The sequence below is a fragment of the Aythya ferina genome (genome assembly GCF_964211825.1).
Source record: "Aythya ferina genome assembly, chromosome: 13".
In the NCBI taxonomy this organism is placed as follows: Eukaryota; Metazoa; Chordata; class Aves; order Anseriformes; family Anatidae; genus Aythya; species Aythya ferina.
In genome coordinates, this window is record NC_140311.1 from 16,176,522 (window position 1) to 16,200,898 (window position 24,377).

At 45.0% G+C, this 24,377-nt stretch overlaps 2 protein-coding genes across 3 annotated transcripts in view; one reads left to right on the plus strand and one right to left on the minus strand.

The window, feature by feature from the left end:
* The window catches only part of LOC311444123 (uncharacterized protein), a 293,968-nt gene that overhangs the window by 110,666 nt on the left and 158,925 nt on the right, over positions 1–24,377 (minus strand). The window lies entirely within an intron of this gene.
* The window catches only part of LOC311444120 (vascular endothelial growth factor receptor kdr-like), a 131,211-nt gene that overhangs the window by 44,828 nt on the left and 62,006 nt on the right, over positions 1–24,377 (plus strand). For both annotated transcript variants that reach the window (XM_084535021.1, XM_084535022.1), the window contains exons 4-9: positions 7,949–8,076; positions 11,985–12,144; positions 13,593–13,729; positions 15,165–15,324; positions 15,935–16,052; positions 18,015–18,190. In XM_084535021.1, the coding sequence (XP_084391147.1) occupies positions 7,949–8,076; positions 11,985–12,144; positions 13,593–13,729; positions 15,165–15,324; positions 15,935–16,052; positions 18,015–18,190 (879 nt within the window). The remainder of the gene's footprint in view (positions 1–7,948; positions 8,077–11,984; positions 12,145–13,592; positions 13,730–15,164; positions 15,325–15,934; positions 16,053–18,014; positions 18,191–24,377) is intronic.

A 24,377-nucleotide genomic window follows, 5' to 3' on the forward strand; every position in this document is an offset into this window, starting at 1 on the left:
CACTAACTGCCCAGCTTCACCCAAGCTCTGCGGCTGGCAGCAGCTCATGCAGGAGACTAGTTCTTAGTGATGGGACTTCAGTGATCCTGGTGAATATTTCCTACATCTGTATCTGCCTAAAATCTAGCGTTATAGATAGCCACATTCCATGAATTCATCTGATGCTTGAAACATGTTTCAGCCAAAGTATCGAGACTTGGGTTGTTTTTTGTTGTTGTTCAATCCATTTTGGCTTTTTTGTTGTTATTGGCTTTTCCTTGGCATCGAAAAGAATTTTGCTCCTACAATTTTTCGAAGTAACATTTTGTAAAGTACTATTTTTCTCTACGGATATTCCTGTGTTTCTGACAGCAATCTCCAGGAGAAGAATGCATTTCATTTGCCCAAAGCAGAATGCTTCGTGTTGACTCAGAATGGCTTCTGGGGCCTTTGCAGTTACTTTTGTTTTGCCTACAGATAAAATATTCTGCTTTCTGTTTAATCTAAACATTCCACCACCAATTCTTTTCATTTCCCTGCCAAACTGGAAAGTCCTTTATTTTCAAAGGTCCGGTTTCAAAACAAGTGACTTTATAGGAGTTACTGCTGTACCTAGAAGCAGCTTTGATAGTTTACCAGGAAGAACGGAGCAGACCAGGCAATCTCCCTGTAAAGCTTTCCCAAATGCTCTGACCTCTGTGTCACTTAACTGCTAATGATCCTATTAACGTAGGGAGCAGATTGTTCTTGACCTTGATGGAGACAAACTTGATGGGGTTTATGTCAAAAAATTAACAAAATGACCTGGGAAACTCTTATCACCCAGACTTTCCAGCAAGTCTGCTCTTCTAAGATATGATGGGTGGAAGGGAATAAATAGGGTGAGAGAATTACCTTTAGCAGGAACAAAGAGAAGCACAGTGAGTAGCTGACGGTTGGACTGAGTGATCTTTGCAGGTCCTTTCAGACTGAAACTCAGAGAACAGGAATTTCACAGAAAGGAGCAGCAGTGGATGACTCGCCTCAAAGGCCAGTTAGTGCCTCGTCTCTCTGGGCTGATGGATAGTATCTGAAGGGAGAGGTGGTGTTATCTCCACGGCTTAGATATGATACAAATATCATGAGACAATTTGCCTTCATGGTGTAAGAAACATGAGCAGAAATGAAAAGTACTCGAAATTCTGTACAAAGTCCTGTGCACATGTCTCAGGAGGATGTCCTGAACACGCAGGCAGGTGATGTAACGCCGAAAAGCAAGAAGCTGGAGGAGAGAGCCTGGGTCTACGGCACGCTGAGCTCCTAGGGTGGGGGCTTTCAAGCCCCTCAGCTTCTCCAGCTGCCAGGACGGGGCCTCGAGCCTGCGGGAGGACGGAATTCAAATGGCAAGCGAGCATGACACACCTGGAGAGCTCCACCACTTCCTGGTAGATAGGCACCTCCAGCACAGATAGCGCTAAACAAAAGAACAGATGTCACCGCGAGGCGAAGCAGTGCCGTATCTGCACTCACACGCTGTCACCGTGCAGGCCTGGAGAGGGAACTGCACGTCCCCGGGTGATTCCTCTTACACCGCCAAGTTAAAGGGGACCCTCCCTCAGCTCATCCCAGGCAGCAATTAATCTCCTCCTAGACAGAATGAGAGTTTCAACATGAAGGGCTTCTCCGCCCGAAGGAAAACAATGTTCTTGTAGGCACTTGACCTTTGGGTTGCTTTTGTGTGCAGCACACGGGATTTTTCTGTTCGGTCCCGTCCCTGTGGCCGGACAGCAGCAGGCCCCCTTCCCCGCCGCTGCCCCGCTGCCTCTGCTTCCTTGGCTTGGCTGTTTGTGTTCCTTCTTCAGCCAGGCTGGGTAAACAGTAACACCCTGGCCTGGCTGCAGTTTCCTGCAAACTTCCACTGACCTGCAGAGCTAGACAGCCAGTCTGAGACCCAAGGGAAGGGGCCTTTCCCTCTCCTCCGAGCTGGTGCTGCAGCTGATAAGTCCCTCGTGCGCAGCTCTTGTCTTTCTTCACATATAATGAGCTTTGCAGCCTGCAGTAAATTATTCTTTTTAACTGTCCGATGGGAATTGATGGTGTTTTCTTATGGGTAAGATTCATAGGGCATATTGCCTTCCCAGCTCAGGAGGAGGAACAGATGTGCCAGGCTAGAGGGAAATACCCTATTTTCATAAAGCGTTTCTTTGCCGAGTTTCTTCCTTGGAGTTCAGTGCTGGTAAGAGCAGAGTGTCCGAGGCTTGTATTGCAGGACAGCACCTGTGTTTCCCATGCCACAGCTCTCCAAATGGCAGCAGTTGAGTGCGATTGATTTACACCATCTGGAATTTGAGATCTTCCTTGAGGTCAAGGTTATCATTTTTAAAGCAAAGTGACCCTGTCCCTTTTGTTTCACAAAGTTCTGTCTCTAAGAGGCTTTTTCACAGTGAGTAAATTGATTGCTGATTAACTTAAGCTGGTGAGCACGTTTGTAAAGCTGGCAGTGACACTCCCAGCCTTCCAGCAGATCATTTTTCCATGCCACGGTCAGCCTGAACTGCTTAGGAGTTTCATGAAGGATTCCCTTTTCTGTCTGGATATATATAACAAAACTATCAGCTGGTAGTTGATGAGTTGTCTATTCAGCATTTATTCCTTGTCTTTTTGTTAAGCTCCAAAGCTGAGCCACTTTACATTTGCTTATCTGGTAAGTGAACAGCCCAGCTGCCTGGAAAACGCTCCTGCCCAAAGCAAGTGGGGTCAGCTGGCTCCTGCTCATGTGTGTTTGTGAGCAGCTGGGATGAAGCACGAGCAAACTGCACGATGCCCGGATCTGTTGCCCTCTGTGCTGGTCCTCTTCGGGGCTCAACAATATTATTTCTTTTGCACAGAGTTTCACAAAATGTCTGCCTGGCCTCACTGACAGACCCGGAGTTATTTGGTCGGTGCTTGATCCCCACCTGCAACCCTTCGCCGTTCATTCCAGGGCTGCTTTCCACCAACAGCCTCGTGTTAAAGCTCTCGTGCCAAAGCTCAGCCCTGCAGGCAGCTGCCTCTTTACCACCTCCACCTCAGGAGCAGCCCCGCTACATCGATACCTGTCCCCTCCTCTTTGGTGCACAGCGAGCTCTTTGGGCTAAAGCCGTAACCTGGATAAAGCACTGAGCTAACAAAAATTAGAGATGCCTGCTTACTGCACAGGGCTGTTACGCTCTAGGAAACCTCAATTACTGTAGGAAAGAGAAGAACCCATAAAGATAATGTTTTTCTCTTCTTTTCAAAACAGAGAATAATGACTGTGAGACCTGACATCTACTAGAGACTAACAACCAACTGCTTTTCAAGCCATCCCCTCCTTTCCCAGTCCCTTCTTTACAACCCAGAAGCTACCTTTTGCTATTGTTAATTGCTGAGTGATTTTACAGCACTATCCAGATTTCAAATACTGATTGTAGAAGGCTGGATTTATATATATTGGCTTCCATTTCGGACTGTAACTTATGATCTGGGATAGTGTAATTCTAGCTATTGGCTAGACATATGGCAATGCAGGTGGAGGCTGCCATTAAAAGTCAATCAGGAATGAAATACAGTTCCTATTATACATACTATAAATTCATGCTTCCCATTTAGGTATTTTCCAGTAGTTTAGTAGCATCACAATGAGTGTCTTTTCCATTTACAGCTGAAAAAAGTGGATTATTTTTAGTCCTGGTGTGAATCCGAACATTTGGTAGATGTCAGTCCTGGAGGTGGGGAGAGACGATGGAGGAGAATGAGGTTAAATAATTGTTTGTTTTCCATGAACAGGAAATATTTTAGAGAAAATTTATTCTGTTTTGACTAAGGTGTTTAAATTGTTGCATAATTCAATGTTTTCACACATTTTAGGGCTATTTAACTCTTTTGCTTAACCACCTTCTTTTGATTTATTGCTTTTTAAACAAACATTGATATTCTGAAATTCCTTCAAAAAATATTGGCAAAAATATTTTTTAATTCAGTGCTCCCATCTTTTCAGTTGAAACATTTAATTAAACCTTGATCCAGGTTCGTGAATATTTTAGTATGAAAAAGCTCCTTTTTCACAGCAAGTTTCCTCTTGGCCTGTACCCTTGTCCCATCCCCCGTCACGTGGCACATTGCTCTTTTCTCTTCTTACCCAGAAAAGTAGATTTGAATATGCCTCCCCTAACACTTTTTTGCGCTCCCAGTTTTTGTTGCAAATCTGCACAAATCTACTTCCTCTGCCTTTTTCTATAGCGAATGATCCAAGAACATTGTCTTCTTCTAAGCAGAAAGGCCGCTCACCGTTCGCACACGCTTTGAATTTGGCTGTAAAAGTATCACCACATTTGATATACTCCAAGTATGGTTTAGCTGGAGAGCAAGACTGCATTAAGCAGCATTAATGCCCACAGACAAACATTAAACATGTTTGTAATGTAACTCAATCTAAGAATTTAGCAGTCCTGTTTGGGAAACTGCATTAGACAAACTGTAGTGAGTGTAAATATTTCATATTAGTTTTAGGGGTTGGAACAAGCTACAGGGTTGCGGTCTTGAGATCAGGTTTCTCAGCTTGAGGCTTGATTAGATCCAGTGCCTGCCTAGCCAAAAAGTTCAGACGTGTATCTGAAACTTCCTAAATGTGGGGAGATTAGAGGTCTATTTTTTATTCTAATTAGTGTCTCTCATATAATGTTTCTTCAAAAGCCCTTACTCCAAAGTACATGGTGTTTTTTTTATAGACCAACACAGAAAAAAAAATGAATGGCAGGGAATAAAAGTTAACATGAAAAGACATTGCTTGAAAAGATAGACATCATCCACATTGCTGGTCTTTGTCTTCTGTTTCACTCCCTCCTGTTCAGTTCAGAAAGTGTGCAAAAAGAGCACCGCAGTGCCACTGACAGCTCCTTGTCACAGCTCCCCACGTTCATCATGCATCCCTTGTACCTGCACCGTGATCCAAGTGCCTTTTCTAAAACATCTTTGTAACATTTGCAACCTTCCTGATACACACGAGGAGCTCCACCAGCATTTGATCTCATCATGACTGAAGCACTTGGTACATTCCAGCTGCTAAGAATCCCATTTCCAGTTCTCAGAGCTAAAATGAAGCGATCAAAAATCCCAAAGTCAACAGCCCCACTTCCCTGTGCCAATCCCTACCTCTCACCCTTCATGTTTTTGTCAGGGGAACTCTGCTGGGTTGTGGAGAGTAGCTCTGCATCCAGCTCATGCTTTGAAGATTAATTCCAAGGGAGAGAACTCACGTATTTCCCTGACGTTCCTTGAGCAAGGACTGTTGTCATCAGTAAAGAAATGAACACTGACAGCGCCAAATGAATGACCTGCTCCCAGGCGAGTTACCAGCCATGGGGCAGCGAGATAGATAAACCACCTCTCTGCTTTCCTTTGTCAAGGGAGTTGTATTTCGGAAAGGAGGAGCAAACCCAAACCCCACACTCCATGTTCAAACCGTTCTGCAGGTCAGCAAGAAGCAGCACTGATTTCAAGGAGATGAAACCTCCTTGAGCTGCTGGATGATTTCCAAAGTCACTCACCATCAAAACCACGCACCCACTTAAGTGACATGGTGGAAACCAACGACTAGATAAAAATACAATGCAAGCATAGCTATAGCATTTACATATAAAGCACTTGTTACCCAGAAAAATTCAACGTACTTGAGCACTTCACCTCCTATTTAATTACAATCCAGTATGGAATATGACAGCTCCCTACTAGGGTCCAAAGGGTGAACACTTGTTTCAAACTAAAACTGGATCCCCACTGATTTGAAGCAAAATACTGTTTGCCAGGGATGGGGTACTGGAAAAAGAGAAATTCTGGAGACTTTTGCCATTTATTTAGACCCTTTGTTGAGAGTAGCCAGAAGACCCAACTCCCAGAAATTGGAATTTTGAGAACTCCACGTACAGGGATTTTTTTCCTCACTAGCTAAAAACATTTGAGAAATATTTTATCATCTTTTCCTGGGAATTTTAGAGCATTCCCAGTTCTTCTAACAGAGCCAGGGGAGTTTTAGGTTAGATGTTAGGAAGAACTTCTTTACAGAAAGGGTTGTGAGGCATTGGAACAGGCTGCCCAGGGAAGTGGTGGAGTCACCATCCCTGGAAGTCTTCAAAAGACGCTTAGATGTAGAGCTTAGGGATATGGTTTAGTGGAGGGCTGTTAGCGTTAGGTTGGAGGTTGGACTCGATGACCTTGAGGTCTCTTCCAACCTAGAAAATTCTGTGATTCTGTGATTCTGTGAGATGACGAAGGGCGAGAGCTCTGATACAGTAATGCAGGCTTAATGGGATGAACAGACAGCCTTACTGCAACACTCTTCAACTAGGGCTTTCTTGCTTTCTGTAATCACAGAACAGCTGCCACAACAGCCCTAGCTGTAAAACGAGAGAATGAGAGCATGGGCTGAGGTGAAAGGGTAGGGGCCAGCTGGCCTGATACATCGGTGCTAAACCAAGACGATCACTCCGGTCAGACTCTGAAACACAGACTTGGGTTTGGCTTCTGTGTCGGAGAGGCACTCGGTCACCGATGCTGTATTTACTGGAGATGCTGTCACACCGTGCTGCAAGCTCAGCCCAACATGTGCCAAAAAGCACTGCTGTCTAACTGGGTAGCATGGGGACTTTATAAGCTTTTGCACAGGGACATGCCACTCGGGGCAATTTCTGGATGCGCAGTGTGGCTAGAGCCACCAGGCAATAAATAATTGATTTTTTCTCTGTAAAAAAAATCCCTTAATGTTATATCAGGAATTAGAGAGGAAACACAGCATGAGGATGCCAGGGTCGTTCAGGAAATACATTGATGATCTTCATCAAGGAGGACATTTTCCTTATTACACAGCATTGCAGAAGAGGTCACCTATGCTGTGGGTGTTTCCCTTTTCCAAAGCCATAAAGCGTTTGGCCATTGTTGAAGGCCTCCTCCAAATCCATGGAGACGATGTGTCAGCCGGGGCCAACTGCGTTCATTACCAGAGCAGCCCACTGGGGAGCAATGAAACAGGCTTTTGAAAACTGATTTTAATTTCCTCATGGTACATCCTTGTGTAAAGTACTGTCAGAATACTTCAGAGCACATTTTTGCAACAAAGATTATTCACAATCCTTTCATGTCAGCTACTTCCCATGTTTTAGGTGAAGCCATTTGTAGCCAAAATATAATTAAGTGTGTGGGGGCAGGCCATGGATAAGCCGGTTGAGGTAACCGTGCAGCGCGTACATCCTTCCTTATCAAAAATGTAATCCAAAGGAAAAGTGGTTGATTGCCTGCTCTGCGTGGTGTAGTTTGGATTGCTTGAATTAGCCGAATGGTGTTTGAAACCATCAGAGTATCAAGTCGAAGAATGCTGTTTGGAAAAATCTTGAAGGTTTTGGGATCTCACAAATGGTCTTTTATTGTTCTGATGACCATTGGTGTATTCGTACAATGGAAAATCAGTGAATGAGACTTGGAAGCTTTACTAACTTAAACTACATTAGATTCCTGTTTATTTCAGCTGTGCATGTCTATCCGCTCTGATTTATTATGGCAAATCTGCAGAAGGTCCCACAGTTCCCCAGGGTGTGACAGGTTGCTTCCCGGCCAGGTTATTAGGCTGAGTGCATCACCTGGCTGCCGTGGCACGTGAGGTGTCAAATCGCTTGTGAAAGAAGTCGAGAGCACCACGAAGGCCCGTGGAGCTGATTAGTAACTTTATTTCTGCAGATGGGGAATAGACAGGGAAAGGAGCTTTTGAAAGTTTAGACTGCAAACCAGTGAAATAGAGTTAGAAATGGGATATTCACTTCTTGGTCACTGGCTATGAATAACCCCTAGATGATAACATTTGAAAACAAGATATCGCTGGATGTCTTGTCACACGCTGCAGGGTTTGGTACGGGTGGCTGGTGACTGGGATCCCGGCGCTCAGTGGAGTCAGTTGTGCCGATCAGTGTTCTTCTCTCCGCAGACTACAGAAATCCCTTTGTGGAGATTCACCCGGAACACCCCGAGATCATCTACATTTCGGATGAGACAAAGACGGTGGTTGTCCCCTGCCGAGTTACTTCTCCAGATATCAAGCCCAAGCTTACCCAGGTAAGTGCCTTTCAGAGAAACGCAAACAAGTCTGGGCTGACAACACCATGGGTAAAAATGTGAAATAAAATTTATGAAGCTAGGGAAGCTTCAGAAATAAAATAGCAGAAGTACTAAAAACCTGGAAGCACTGTTCTGCTCTCGCAGTGTGCTATCACTGAACTGCGCACGAGGCTGGGATTAGGCTGAGCTTATCAAATGATTTTCCCATCTCATGGCTTGAAGCTCTGCCATAAATGGACAAGGACAGATGACAAAACACTATTTTTCTTCAAAATTCCTTCTACGGCATCTGGCTATTAGCCACCTCCATGAAGGCTTACTCTCACACATCTTATGCCTTGAACCTCCTCAGAACAGTGGCCCATTTCTGCTTGATTTCAGACATTTAAACCAAGTTTCAGCCTCAGAAATAAACGGCTCCTGCTTCCTTCGGCAGCTCTCGCATGTGACTGTCAAGGCTGCAGCGTGCTCTGTGCAGGCCAAGGCCATTTTGTAGAACACAAATGGGAATTTAGGGTCCAGGGCTTCCTCAGCCTCAGTCGGAGGGCTTTAGGGTTGCTCTCTGGAGATGCTGTGAGAGATGCGCTCGTTTTGCTGGATGTGGTGGTACCAGGGTGGGGAGATCCCGTGCTGGTGGTGGGGTCTGCAGGCCCTCACCCCTCCTGGGCCAGGCGTGTGCTCCTCCGCAGGGACTCACGGTGGCCCGACACAGCGCTGCCTGCTGCCGACACCGGTGGCAAACTTCCAGCAGACGTGCACAGGGACAGCACGAGCCTTATTGCTTTAGCAGATCTCTGTTTTTAAGTTTTGTCAGTGGGGATTAAAAGGCGGGGAATAAGGCTCCTCTCCATGTGTAGCTTATCGCTTTAGCCTGGATAAGTGTTATCGCCTTCTCTTTGGCTATAAAAATGAAACATCCCCATCTTATTTCAGCCTGCTTCAACCAAATTCATTGCTGGAATACTCCTGCTGACTTCGGCACAGTCGCATGAGCTTAAATACGGCCTTGGAGCCTCAAGAAAGCAGCCCTCCAGATTTATCCCCTTATTTATAGGCAACCCTGCTCTCCTGTATGTGAGCTAAGCTCTCCCCTGGTTATTTCTTCAAACACAACCTCAAGTCCTTTACCTTGCTGCAAGCTGCTGAGGGAATGAAATCTTCACTGAAATCTCTCTTTGGAATTGCAAGGAAAATTGTCCCCAAACGATTTTACCCCTTCAAGGGCGAGCGGCTGGGCGGTGGGGAAGGGATGTAGATGCTGAGTGCTGCTCCCCACAGGGATCCTTCCGAGGCTGGGAGCCGGAGGGACGTCGCTGCTCACGAGACCATGCTCTGGGAGCTGTGTGTTGGCTCCAGGAGCCGCCGCAGCCAGCCCCGGGCCCCGCAGAGGGAAGGTCGCCGCTTGTTTTGCCCTGTCTGGGAATTTCGTAGCGCCGTGTGGAGCCAAGGTGGCGGCTTCCCATGTGGAGAGGAAGCGGGGTGGGAGAAGGGGTGGAGGTAAGGGTGGGGGAAGAGAGGTGAATAAGGCGAGCAGACAAATTTAGAACATCCTCTTCTTCCAAATTTAATCTCCTACGGACAGCGGACTTCAAAGGGAGGAAAGCCGCTGTGACTTCCTTCGAGCAGCATTGACGTTTTTTGTTTGGTTGTTCAAATATATATTTTTGAATATTCTATGAAGATGTTTAATAAGTGTGCGGTGTTGAAAAGGGCCTCAGAGTAGGGTTATTTTTTCTTTCCCCTTTCCCTCGCCATTAGGGAGCAGAGCTGCCAAACCGTAAAATTCAGCTTTATCACATTTTATTATTCTTGTAAAAAATGTACTTTTCCCATCGTAAATTACGTTCCTTATGTTACCATTATACTTTAAAATCATTGCACTCTCTGGCCTTTAAATATGTATGGGGAGAGGTACGGCTTGCTAATATTAAACAGAACCCAGCTAACCCCACACATCATCCCTGCTACGAGGGAACACATGCTAAGACACACAACTCCAACTTTTAATTTTGCTTAACGTGATTTTAATTCTGGGCAAAAAAAGCATTTTCAGTCCTGTCAGATCTGTTTAGCCACTGCTCTGGTTCAATGTGCATTTGCTACTTACAGCTTTGACCTTCATGGGTGTTAAAGCACAAGGAAGCCTCAGGTCCCAGATCTCTTCCTGCAGTTTCCTGGAATTTTCCTCATGGCTCTGCACAGAGATGCCACAGCTCCATTACTTTGGAAGTCCTTACATGAAATCCATGTTTGCTATTACAATCAGAAGGGAACCCCTGTTCCAAAAGAAAGCCGTGCCTGCTATCCCAAAGCAACACCACCAGTCGCTGCCCCATAGTCTTAATTCCTTAATAACAAGTGACCTAAAGCAAGGCCAGCCTGATCAGAAGTGTATTCACACGAGAGGAATGAGCATCAGCTCTCAAAGCCCAGAGCTGCAACTTCTTCAGCACAGGAGTGTTATTTAAATGAAGTCCTATTTAAAGCACGCTACTGATACAAGACTACTGTTTGTTTGGAGGCAGAGAAATAAACTGTGTGTTGCACAACAAAAAGGGGAAGAGCAAAGGTATGGCATCACTGGGGAAATTCTCACTTGCAGTCCCTAGTACAGCTTTTCTTTGTTAACTCCAAAAGCTAAAACCTGGTAGCTCTAAAAAGCAAACCATTACCTTGCCTGGTCTTGGAGAAACCAGTATTTGCTGTGAAGGAGGGAGAGGCATTATGCAAGTAAAGTTCTTAGTTATCATGGGGCAACTCTAGGCACACTATGGTTTCTCTAAACCCTTCAGTTTCCAGCCCAAAGTGGTCTCAGCTCTCCTGCAAGCTATCCTCAGTCCTGGAGAGCCTTCCTGTGTCCTGCTGACAAGACATACCAGCAGGCTGTGCTTCCACACACCTGCCTGCAATGGGCTGAAATGGGTCGATTCAGTGAGCTGCTCTTTCACAGCCTCCTGAGTTATTTGTCTCTATTCACATTCACACAGTTCCTTTCTCCAGGATTTTCAAGAATGATTAGAAAGCAAAGCCAATTGCATTTTCTCTAGCAAACCAGCATTTCTCCTTGTGTTAATAATAAACTAATACATAGGGTTCAATAACAGTGGACGAGTTTTTGCTTTATTTTCCACATTTTCCTTTCATATTCTTGCTTCTTCCTCATAAGCAGAACCTAAAGATACTATTTTTTTTCAAGAATCGCAGAACACTACAAATATTTAGGAATTTAGGACAACAAATGTCGATGTTACTAAGTCCCCTTACTGCTGCCATCCTGTGATTTACCATCCCAAGTCACCCAGGCTGCTTCAGTGCCTAGTGGAAATCAATAGCTCCCCCTTGAAAGAGCCTCATCCCTTTCTGTGATATACAGAGAAGCTGACGACTAGCCACAGGCCGTCAGGTAGTTAGTGACATGAATACTGCTGATTTTTAGAGGTCTAACTTAACACTTAAAGTACTGTGAGATCCCAGAAAGACACGTGGTACATACATGTAGCATGAGGAGAAGCCAATTTTGTTCTCAGCACTTCCAAAAAGATTACCCTGCAAACCTCCCGGAAGATAGGCATAATTATTTCCAGTATAGAGAGGAGGGAAATGGGACTTGCAATGGGTAGCACAGAATCTTGCCTAAGATCTGAGACGACTGAGGCTGCCGAATCAAGAGCCCCAGTTATGATGTCCAAGTTCAGGATTTCAAACACAGCCGTACCTCAGGGTGGACTTTTCTCTTTGTATGTGTTGATGCTGCCTGAGATATGTGTACAATGAGATCACCAACTACTCTGAAAGGTCAAATATCTACCCAGTCTACAAAGCAGAGCAGCTTTGGCTGGTCACCCCTATGATCTGAGGAGAAACGGAATGTCTCACCAGCCTCCTGTCTGCCTGCTCTCTTTCAGTATCCCAATTCTGTAGAGATCAAGTCCAAGAAGATGGAGTGGGACCCAAAAAAAGGATTTTCCATCCCCTCTCATGATTTTATTTATTCTGGATTACTCACATGCACTGCAAATGTCAATGGAAGCGTGTTCACATCCTACTACCTAGCACAGAGGTTGGGTGAGTGACTACCGTGCCCAAGGCATGCCCACAATATTGCTGTTTCTTAGTGGTATTTGATCTGTTTAACTGGTATGTGTCTGTAGCATGTCCAAACTGGAACACTTAGAGCCAACTGAATCTTCCCCTTCTTCTCCTGTTCAGCAGAGCTTGGATTTGATCCAGTCCTGGTTTTGAAAAATTACCAAGTGTTGAGGTGGTACAGAATGGGAGCATTTTATTCAAACCCCACCAAGGCTTTGTTTGCTTGGATAGAGCAATATTTACATTAAAACAATTGCTGGTTCAGAATAAAACAAACAGTAGCTTTCTTTTTGCTCCTGGTCATTAAACACACGAGATCATGGCATAAAAATCTCATTAAAGCTCTGATTCACATCTTCACTTTTTTTTTTTTTTTTTTTTTTCCTCTTGGAGATGTACTATACCCTTCCCCTTGTATTTACAGTTGAGCTTCTGCACATAATTAAAATCTAAATTTGAAACAACTAAATGTTACATTTTGGACTGCTGGAGTTTAATAAGAATCCACTTCTAATTTATTTTTCCTTTCTTTTCAATGTATTTTCTTTCTCTCTTCATACATTGTATTTTTCACAGAGGAGAGTTTAGTGTGACTTCATTCCCATTACATTATGGCATCCTGCTATACAATTAGCACTCAGCTTTAAACAACAACGGATTTGTATAGCAGTCAAATAAAAGTCCTGTAAATCTCTCTTTTTTTTTTTTTTTTCATTGCTGGAGTAATTATTTATTATTAGAATCATGAATGCAGAGCTAAAAAACCCATTAGGTCATCCTTATCTAGCCCCAAAGCACACAGGCAAGACCATTCTCTAGAACATATTGCTGTATAGTGTTTAGAAGTGTATCTGCTATTTTGCACGACAGATAAAGAGGCAAGGCCGTGATGCAGGCTTTTTCACATTTGATGTATCTAAAGCATCAATAAATATATAAGGCCAAGATTTGGCAATCCCATTCAAAAACGAAGGGTAGCTGGCCATCAGGGGGCAGGAGAAATGTTTTATAAAAATTAGCCCTCTTTCCTGTATACAAATGTTGAGGTACTTTTTAATTATTTTTTTTTCTGAATGAGGAATGAAGAGAACAGGTACAAGAACAGCACCAGAGTGGCTGTGGAGCTGGTGGTTGAGAGTTGGAGCCAAACACAGAAAAATGCAGAAAAATAATTCATAAATTATTGTGTCCTCATATGCCCACTTAGTCTGATCGGCCGGTGTTCAGGCATTTATTCAACTGACCTGGCTTCTCCATTGTGTGCGTGCTTCCAAAAATTTCCATAGAAATGACAGAAGAAGGCGAGGCATTTGGGAAACTGAAAGGAGCAGATGTTGGAGAGGCATTCAGGGAGCAGATTCCCTCTTAAATGTCATTGATGCGTAGGATGCTGTGTGGTTATACCTTTGCTCTTTTTGTTTCAGAGGGCAGAGTACAGAACCTAGCTCTGAAAGCAAATTCCAAAAAACTGCTGGTTGGAGAAACTCTCAATTTGGAATGCACAGCAGAAACCTTCATCAATGGGCGCATCGAACTCGTATGGACGTGTCCGAATGGGCGAGTGAGTTGATGAAAATTCAGGATTTTGCTTTGATGCAGTCTCCTCCTCTCCGAGAGAAAGAGTTGTTCATGGGGCTGAGCAAACTGACTGCTTATTATTCTGAAATACAGTCAACCATTCATATGCCTACAATTGATTATATTTATAGTTTGAATTAATCTAGAACTTTTATCTACCATCTTAAACCTGCAAATTAAACTGCAAATCTCAGACTAAATAAGTTTCTCATTGGAACAAAAAACTGTCTCATTTCTTGCAGCCTCTTTCTGGCAAGTGGCAAGCCTCAAAGGCAGCCGTGAAGGCTGCAAGTTGTCAACGTGCTCAGCCACCCTGGCATTTATCAAGTAGAGCAACGTGAAACAAAAGCCAATTGTATCTCCTCAAATCTCACCAAAGAATTAAATTTAAATTCTCAGTGTAGGTTCTGGTGCTTTCCGTGGCACGCAATTTGGAAATGCTGAATTTGAAGTAGAAACATCTGAGAGACTGCATTCCCTTTGATGTGCTGAAACCTTTCAGTTCTCCCAAGGAAAACGGAGAGAAGAAGGCGTATTTTCCAGATCAGATTCATTTATCCAATATAATACTCACTGCTTCTTTTTATTTTAATTCAGCAAAATATCCATTTCAAAGGAGCATCTAAGTCTCCTGGAAAAGTAAAATGTGACCCCTAAAAATTGATTATTTTTGGACTTATTTTGTTTTCTTAAAGGAAGAATGTTGGGATGTTTGTTTGTTGTTGCTTTTTTTTTTCCTGTGAAGAAACCGCAGAAAATATAACATAGAATTTATAGAAGCTCAAGCAATACGATGTTACTGAATTTTGCTTCTTGAACCCCACCTGATGGAAGAGAGTTGTTTTTTTATGACCCCTCCTTAGATTTCTAACATGTTAAAGGAAGAATTTCTTGGCCAAATCTCTAGGATCACAATTCTATCAGAAGAATACAATGCGTTCTCAAATTTTTCAGGAAATTGCATTGGTATTTGGCTGTCTGTTATCTGTTAGGTATCTGTTGTTCTTTCAGAAAGTAGGCTTGCTTTCTAAGACAAGAAAACTGGCTGTGACCAGGAAAGAAAGAGGCAGAACTGTAACCCTACAGAAGCCAAAGGCTGTTTGCAGTGAGATCCCTGGGATTTTGGTCCCTGAGTAGGGCTGATCTTTGCTGCATCCCATTATTTACCTTCCTGCCCAGGTCTCAGTGGAGAAGTGCCGCAGTTCCACTCTGTTTCTCTTTCTTATTAGACTTGATAATGAAAGCTCACACAAGAGCCCTTCCTGCTGATTTGTCTTGTATAATATTTATTTCAGTGATGGGGAGATATGATAATTTTGATATGAATCACTGCTTTTCTTAAGTGGCAGACTTTGAAAGGATGAACAAAACAATCCCATTTCTGCTGCTTTTTGACCTCCTTTTTCTCCAACTTCCAGCGCCCTTACCCTAGAAGAAAAATAGACCAGAGTGAAACGGTGTATAAAGTTGGCAGCATTCTGACAATTCAAAACGTCACCATGCAAGATGGAGGCATGTATACCTGCAAAACATTCGATGTACCGAGGCTGGAGGCCAATGTCACAGTCACAGTGTATGGTAAGTTCTGCAGCTAACCCAGAACACCCCAGAACCAAGATTCTTCAGCTTAAAGGATAATGCCACGTTATTAAATCTGCCGATAGGCTAATGGCATTAGGAAGAATGGCAGCTAGTTAAAACAACCATCAATAATGTATAATCTGGAATCATTCTAGAAAAGAGTCAGTATCCAGCACAGCGTTTTCAAAAAACCATCAGAGAGTTCCAGACTGAGATCTCGGAGGACATGGCTTAACTGGGAGCTGAACTACTTTGAAAAGCCTGGCACCAAGCGTGGCTGCGGATGCCCTGGAAAACCTGGCCTGCTGGCATTCGCAGGGAGAAACACCCCAGGCATTTTTACACACTGCTCCAGGGCTATGGCAGCTGCCAGTTCTCTGCTTTAAATATAAACTCTTTCATTTGGAGATAGAATTCAGTGGCTGTGGCAGAGCTTTGCCAGGAACTTGCTCAAACAGGCTGTCATTGCATTTGGCTGTCTGCAGCTTCTGCAGATCTGTAATTGCAAAAAATCCAGGGTAGACACGGCGCTATTCAAAGATGTGAGCGCTACACTGTGGTGGATAGATCTGCCCTTATTTGTCTTGCTCTTTTTTTCTTTTTCAAGACAAACCCTTCATTACGGTTTCACATAAGAAAGGGCCTTACTACGAGATCACATCAGGACACAAGTCACTGAAACTAGCTGCAAAGGTGGACGCCTTTCCTCGCCCAACTGTCACCTGGTGAGTACCACCACCCTGAGCAAAATCAGAAGAGCATGACCTTCTTTTGGTCTCCTGTCTGGAACAGATTTTCACTGTTTTTTAACAGATACAAGACAGGCAATTTGGGGGTACTCACAGCTGTGGTCTCACAGTGCAGCCACGATGCGACTCCTTTTGGTAGTGCTCTCTGCAGCTAGGCAAGCCAGACCTCTTTCCCATGCTCTTTTTCATAGACTCATGGAATCTCTCAGGTTGGAAAAGACCTCTAAGATCATCTAGTCCAACCTTTAGCCTAGTACTAAAGTCCGTCACTAAACCACGTTCCTAAGTTCTACATCTACACGTACCTTGAAGACCTCCAGGGATGGTGACTCAACCACCTCCCTGGGCAGCCTATTCCAGTGCTGCACAACCCCTTCAGTAAAGAAATTCCTCCTAATAGCCAACTTAAACCTCCCCTGGTGCAACCTGAGGCCATTTCCCCTTGTCTTATCACTTCCCCCCTTTGTCATACAAAAAAAAGGTTCCTATAGGAAAAATGGAGGGGTTCATTTACACTGGACACAGAATTGTAGAAAGCTAGTGGGGAAAGGCTGCCAGTTTATCAGCATTAGTGGTAGTCTGCAAAGAGGCAGTGTGTACTAGAAAGCTGCAGAGCACGTTATCAACATAAGAAATTGTTTCTCTACATCTCTTGAATAATTTACTCCAACTGGGTACCACCAGCAGTATCAGATCCTTTCAGACAGCGCAATGAATCCTCCTAAGCACCACGAAGGCTCCACCTGGAGTGTGTTGGATCAGGTTAATAGCAAGGGCAACGTGTCAGCAAGTCCAGCAGACATTCATTCCTCTTGTTGCCCTTAAATCGCTTGTCCTCAACCCTGTCACTCGTTCCGTGCTGTGTTTTACAACCCCACCTTGTGCACCTCTAACAGGACGACAGCTGCTGTGGCTTTGCGTGTCCCGGCAGGGAAGGCAGCCCAGGTGAGTTAGCACCTTCAGGGTGTGCTTCTCCCTGGCCAGCCAAGTGCTGCTTCGGTGGCCTGGCAGATATTTTTAATTGCTGCTGGTTTTTAGGGGATGGAAACCTTCCTGGGAGTGGAAGCGGGGACCATCCCCCTGTCCTGTGCCAAGGCTTTGTTCTCGGGGCTCAGCGTGGAGCAGTTTGGTGGCTGCTGGGACCACCAGAGCTGCCTTCCCTGTGTGCTACAGCTGTTGATGTTGGAGGTCTCTCAGTGCAGTTGTTTAAACGACTGCAAAGGAGGTTTCCAGCACGCTAAGACAGTAGGACACGTGCCCCAGCTTCTCCTTCCACCAAACCCAAAGCTCTGTGTGTGGCAATGTCTGGCCTGCTTCGTACTCATAACCCAAACGAGCAGGGTGGGTTAGCAGTGAAGAGGAGAAGGCTGCGTAGGCTCAGCTATCCCACGTGTAGTTAGAGAAGGTTCAGGACTGTAAATTCTTCACTGACCTTCTTAATGACCGTAAACTCTCCAGGACATGGACGTTAGCTTTTTCAGACACAGTAAAGGATCTTACATACATGTCCAAAAACAACTGTGATTAATTCCCATCTTGTTTTAAAACTGATGACACAGATTTTGGCTAGCCCGTGATTTACTGCACCGAGAGCTGCACATCTCGCTGCTGTTTGCAGTCCAGCATAATCTGGGGGAAGCTAGATGTGCACTTCTGATTATAGCTGAGCATGCAAAAGCACTGATAATTCAGGTTCATTAAAATTTCTTTCTCCTGTCTGTTGGATGAAGCCCACAGCACTGCAGATGCTGTTCAGTTTTAGTCAGGAAGGACAACGCAATAGCTGTGCCATCCCAGCAGCGCTTCCAGGCCTGTGTTTCCCTTGCTGTTTCTGCAGAGTGACTCTTTATCCACTCTAATTTGGGTACCAGTTAAGTTTTTTGAGGGCTTAACGGGCATGTGCACACATGATGAGCGTTGATGAGACTTTCACAACAGGTACAAAGACGGCAAACTGATCAAGGATAACCACACTTGCTATGAGCCCGAGCCACTGAAATACAGACTGGGCATAAGAGACGTGAGACCAAAGCATGCCGGCAACTACACCATCGTCCTGAGCAATGCAAAATACGGCCTGTATAAGAACCTCACCATGCAGCTGGTTGTGACAGGTAAGGCCTTGATGTTCATCACAACTTCTGTTAAATTCTTTCTCTTTTTTTTGTGCAATCCTATTTTACCAGTCTGCAGGAACGAGTGACAAGTCCCCATGTTTAGCAGATAGAAGCTCGTACAACGTGGCGCATAAATTAGCATCTTATTTAGGAACCACTGAAGCTCCATCTCACCTCACCCCATGCTAAATAGAAGCAACAGAACGGGGAGCTGATATGAGGAGTCAGTCTGAAACCAAGTCATCTAAAGCCACTTTGCACTGAGTTACTGCACCTCAAAAAGAGACTGCAGCATCTTTTTGTTGGGACAGTGCCTCTGCAGAGGGAAACAGAGGTGGCTTGAAAGTGAACAAACTTGTAACAGGAGTTTGGGAGGACATCTAGTAGTGAGGTCTTGGAGCTGGGGGCACAGTTTCCCAAGAGAAGTGGTGGAAGTTCTATCCCTTGAGATTAAAAATGAGCTTGGGCAAAGCACTGGAGCACATCCTGTTGGGATAGGAAAAGTCCCAAGCGCGCTGGCGGAAGGAACTAGATAAGCTACCCTGTCTTTCATGTCTCTCCATCATCCTGCTACAGAAATACTTTCAAAGTCTGTATTTTACGTGTTGTTATTTATCTGCTGGGAGCATTCGAGAGACAGGTTCATTTTCAGGGGGATCCAGAGAAAACTGACGTAAACTGTGTGCACTGAAGCTGTTTTACTGGATAGAGAGGGAGAATAGATACTGGAATCACGATTATTAATCTCCCTCGCTGGGATAATGGAAGACAGAGCCACATTGTCTCTTTGCACATCCACTGCCTCTTTTCATCCATTGAATTTGGGAACAAACTGAATCACAAGGACAAGCAGGAGTTCAGCAGAAGTCAGCTCTGCTTTCTTTTGTATTTCCCAAGTTTGCTCAGCCAGTGAGATAGATAAAGTGATTGATGTAGGTTTGTGGGTTTTTTTCTATGGCGAATTATTTTCTCTTTCTTTTCTTTACACCTTAAAATATTCTCTATTGTCCTGTCTTGAATTACTTATGTACTGTTGTACTTTGTAGCTCCCAGTATTTGTGTTTTTCTCATTTCACCTTTCACAAAGGAATAGTGCCTGACAAAGGGAGAACTTGTTACTTAGGCACACTTGGCCTACTGAAAATGCTAAGTAAGATACAGTACCTTGCACCACCTTAAACATCACTTTAGGGTGTGAATCAGGATTGTAGAGAGCTATGAACATGTTTATGGGCAGCTACTGCAGCTCAGCTGATGAGCAGGAACGTGTTAAACTGCGGTGATTTGTTCACGGGGGGTTGTTTATCCATACAAGGGTTTTGCTGTCTTGTTGGAGAACGGAAACGTTCAAAGGAAGAGAAAATTAAGAATGATAATAAATTATCTTGTCAAGGTAAATATTAGTGTTTGCATGCAAAAGAGAATGTTAGTTTGAAGTGTAGCCTTTCCAGAAATAGGCACATAAAAACAAACAGACCTTGTTTGTGTGAGCAAGATGCTATTTCAGGATTAAACCATCCCATGCTATTAACTACAGCAGAAGCCTTTCATCTTTCTTGTATGTACAAGCATGTGGTATTCCGTCCCTCACACACAGTGCATGCCTAGCATGGTGCTCATTGTTAGCCTTTATTTCAGAGCCGCCCAACAAAGACTTCAATCAGGAGTAATTATTTCATTGCAAAACCCCCTTTCTGGAGTAGGCCAAGTCCAGCAGCTGCAGGACTGTTGCTGCCTGGAGAAGGCACTGGCTGCATGGGGAAGCACAGGAAGAATGAACAGCAGGTGCTTCTTTCCTGGTAAAACAAGGCCACCCCAGAAATGAGAGCGTGCAAAGGGAAATACTTGCCAGAGTGGCATTGTTTTTAAGCAAATGACTGGAAACAAGGCGGGTATTTGCCTCAACTCTGAACAGGAATGAGTCAAAACTCCTAGGAAAGCTCTCGTGCCTTTGCCAGGCTGTCCGCAGCACAACCCAGCGTGCTATACCTGGGGCACTCAACCCAAGGACAGGGTCATTTTGTCCAGATGCATGTGGGAAGAGATCAGAAAAGGAAAATTTTGTTCTTGAAGCTTATCCAACAGCACAAAACAGACTTTTTTTTTTCTTGTGCTTTCGGTTGGAGTCAAGGGACTGCTTCTTTTTCAGATGTGAGCATCATTTGCTTTATATGCAAAAAAACAACCTGAAGCTCCAACTTGAATGCAGATTTGAATTTTTCCCTTAACTCCTCCAGAAATAACCTGACACTTCATCTCCAGTCATCATGACTGATAGCCTGGTATCACATCTGAATAGATCAAAGTGTTTGGAGTTTTAGCAGACACTTAGACATGCAGAAGGAGGCCAAAATGCTTTATAGATATTTTATGTAGTGATTACTTTGCCCACCACTGAAACAGAACCACCTCTGAGCTGAGAGGGGTGATTAATGCCTCTGCTTAGACCACAGGCTGTCTGCAATTACCAAAGTTGGAATTTGAACGCAGGGATTAACAGACTTCAAGAAAAAATCCTCTTGGGTTTGCAAGTCAACACAGTGATAGGAGCATCGGGTTTGCATCATGTCTAAAAGGTGGTGTCTGTGGCAGTCCAGCACCTGATAAGCCTCATGCTGAGTCCACAGCCATGAAGCAGCTTCCTATTGCTGAAGAGTAACACTTCTTGTCGAGTGACAGCATTACTCCCCAAAAGCCAGGGCCAGTCTTTTAAATCTCAGAGCTGCATCCGGGAACAACGGTGAATTCTGATTAAAAGAAGATGGAAAATCACTTAAACAGACTTTTGAATGAAATGATAAATGTCATTTGAATGCTTTCTTTTCCTGCAAATGGTCAGTGTATTGAAGAAATGATAAGCAAGCACACAGCCCCCTCTCCTGTGAGTCTCTTCAGAATAAGCCACCGTTCGTGTCCCTGAGCCATGCAGGCAGTGTCACTGGCAGTCAGCACGCTGTGACAGACCCGTCACTGCCAATTCGTACTAGGGGTAGGGGAAGGTTAAAGCTGATAGTGCTGTGGATTGTCATCCACAAACAACACAGAAAGAGCATGGGAGCCTTACTCATCAAATTGCATTACATTAATTTGGCAGTGTATTTTATTCAGGAGTAACAGCAGCAGAAGAGACGCCTTTAAACAAGATGAGAACAAGATAAGAAATGATCTGCTGGGCCCTGCAAGATAGGAGCTTATACACGGTGCATCTCTTGACCTGTTACAAGACCCACACTGCTGCTGGCTTTCTTTGGAGTTGCCATCCATGTACTTCACTGCAGCCAGCACAGCAGTACTGGCATAAAGCCTGCACTGGATGTGCAAGGCATTTCACTCTGTAGTAATGAGCACAGTATTAGGAGCTATTTCCCCCGACGTTAGGTATGGCCGTAAAGCTGAGGAGGCTCTGCAGAGAGCACAGGTATCCACCGTTGCAGTTCCATGGAGGCAAGAAAAAGCAGAAAGGGCAAAAAACTCCCCGAGCTGCTGGGTAGGAGCTGATAGCGATGCTGGCCTGGGTCGAGACCCTGGTTGACAGTATGCAGGAAGGAGGTGCACGAAGATGGGCACTTGCTGCCTGGCCAGGAGGAGAATCACGCTGCTATTCAAAAAATGTCTCTTTAAGAAGTGGCTTAGCTGTGCCTCTGGTCACCCGTGCTCCCATTGCCGCTGGAATTTAATCTTGCAGGAGCACATCTCTCCCTTGTGGAGTCGTGTTGGCTCATTGTAGGACTCCAGCCCCCAGGAGGTAGCTGACTGCATTTTCAAAACTCTCCTTCTTTACATATTTACACATCAAACACTGTCCAAGAAGCGGCGGGTTGCTGTGCTTTTGTTTGGTTTGGTTAAATTCTTATTGAGAAAAGCTTCAAGAAAATAATGTCCTGAAGAATTTGGAGGGGAGGGAGCAAGAAGAAGGAACAATCCTAGCAAACAGCTGGTGGCTGCACATCTGAGTCAGCCAAGAGGGAGAAACGTGGGAGAAAAGAGTTATTGCGGGCTGGACTACAAAGCTGTTTCAGAACAAAACATAAACAAAAAATCCCCAAATCTATTTATGGGCAAGCAGGCTGCTCCTCATCCTCACCCTTGCCCAAGTCATCTGCATGTACCAAGGTTCTTGCTGAGCCCTTTATGGAGCAGTCAGCATGCTCCGACCACCACGTTGTCAGTGAGGGTTGTAAAGAAGCACAAGTTAATTGTAGAAAATGGGATGAATAATCTCCTTCACCACTTTGCCTTTCTCCTTTGTCCCGAAGTTTCTCTCCTGTGCTCCCTCAAGACTCCTCCAGCAAGTGTTGCTTTGGGTTCCTGCTGCTCCAGTCAACTGAAATTGCATTCCCTTCTAGAGCCTTGCTCCCCCGAGCTCTTGCACTGTATCCACAAGAAGCGCAGGACCAGGTGCTGGTAACAGGCTCACCCAAGAGCAGCACAATTCGCAGGCTCCGTACGAATTCCTTCTCCCCTGGGCAAGGCCTGGACTACGAAGGGTGCGCGGGGAACTCACGTGTGCATTGCCACGTGCTCCTCGTCACGGCAGCGCGGTGATGGCTGTGCCTCGGTGTCCGTCACTAGGGAGAATTAGCTCCCGAGCACTTAATGATGCAAATGTTGCCCTGTTCTGCAGTCAGGCCAGCTCTTCATATTTGGTTTAAAATCAAAGGCAAAGGGAGTTCTGTGCCTGACCTACTTCGGCATGCAAGGGATGAGTTGACATCAAAGGAGTCCCCAGTGATCTCCATAATAACTCCGTGGTGATCCACGTGAACAATACCCTGTCACCTAACCAGATCCAGAAATAGTCTGCAGAGGGAGATGAGTTTAATGCATCTGGGCTGCACCAGTTCAGAGAAAAAAAGCTCCTGGAGCAGTGAATCTCATTTAAAGGCAGCTGAGGACAGAGGGGAGACTCACAGGGTCTTTTGTGCACAAAGGGCCACTGAAATCTCCAGGCTGGACATCATTGTGCTGCGAGAAACATGAATTTCTTTGGATTATCAGCATAACCCAACTGGTGATTAGGTGAAAGGACTGAGCCAGACAGAAGCAGGGCTAAATAAAATGCTCTACCTTCAACTGACTTCATGCTTCGATATTCTGCCAGGACGGGTTGTCCTTTGCATATCATATCCACCTCCAGAGTGGCTCCTTGGAGGAGGACCCATTCAGGAAAAGACAAACTAGAAAATCTGATTTCCTGATCTTCTGGGCCAGCCGAGCAAGCTAGAAACCCCAAAATAAAACCCAGCCCGTCTCCCTCCAACCGTTATTTCAGCGTGTTCCTCCCCCAGCCCAGCGCTTTGCTTTCCTCCTGGGCACGGGCAGCACTGGCTGCAGGCAGCGCGTTGCGTTGGGAGGATGCTCAGCTGGGAAGAGCAAGGGCAAAGCCATCACCACGCGGTGCTCGGTCTGTCCTGCTGGTCCCATTTGTCAGGCACGGGCAAGGGAGAAACGATTGAATTTTCTGGGAGATACACGAAAGGCAGGAAAAAATGAAGCAGCACAACCAGACACTAATTCTGAGCAAATTAGGAAGAATTTTCTCACTGACATCACGCGGTCCCTGCGCACTTGCAGCTCCACAGCCCGGCCTCCCCTTAGCCTCCGCGCGCTCCCAGGAGAGCCCCTAATGACAAAGTCAGATGAGCTACCTTCATTCTGCTGGAAGTAGCCAAAGCAATTTTAGGAAGAGGAAGGTGGGGGCCTGCTGCAGTTTGCCAGAACAATCTGAAACATTCAGCTCACGTCTTTGCTGCAGCGATATCTCCCTGACAGCCCTTACAATCCGGAGGGGGGGGAAGTTGGGAAGTGGCAGCACATGGTTTCCACGCAGTCTCTCAGCCAAGCCTGCAGGTATATTAACTGGTGGTGTTCTCCTATGAAAAGCAGGCAAAGGGGACAGACAAAAATCCTAGAAAGCAGTCTGCTCTGCTGAAAATTAAGCAGTTCATCGCTACACATTTGCTTTTGAACTCTGTTGAAGCCACAAAAAATAAGAAGCAGAGAGACCAGAGGAAAACCCCTTTTTTTCCCAAGTTTGCATCAGGGATGAATGGCAGATCTGGGAAAGATGGTACAGGGCTGAAACAGGGCCAGCTGCCTTCCTACAGGGTCAAGAGAGACGTATCTGTAAGTGACTGTAGGAGGTTAGGAAAACCAAACCAAATTGCACTGCCATTTAACCACC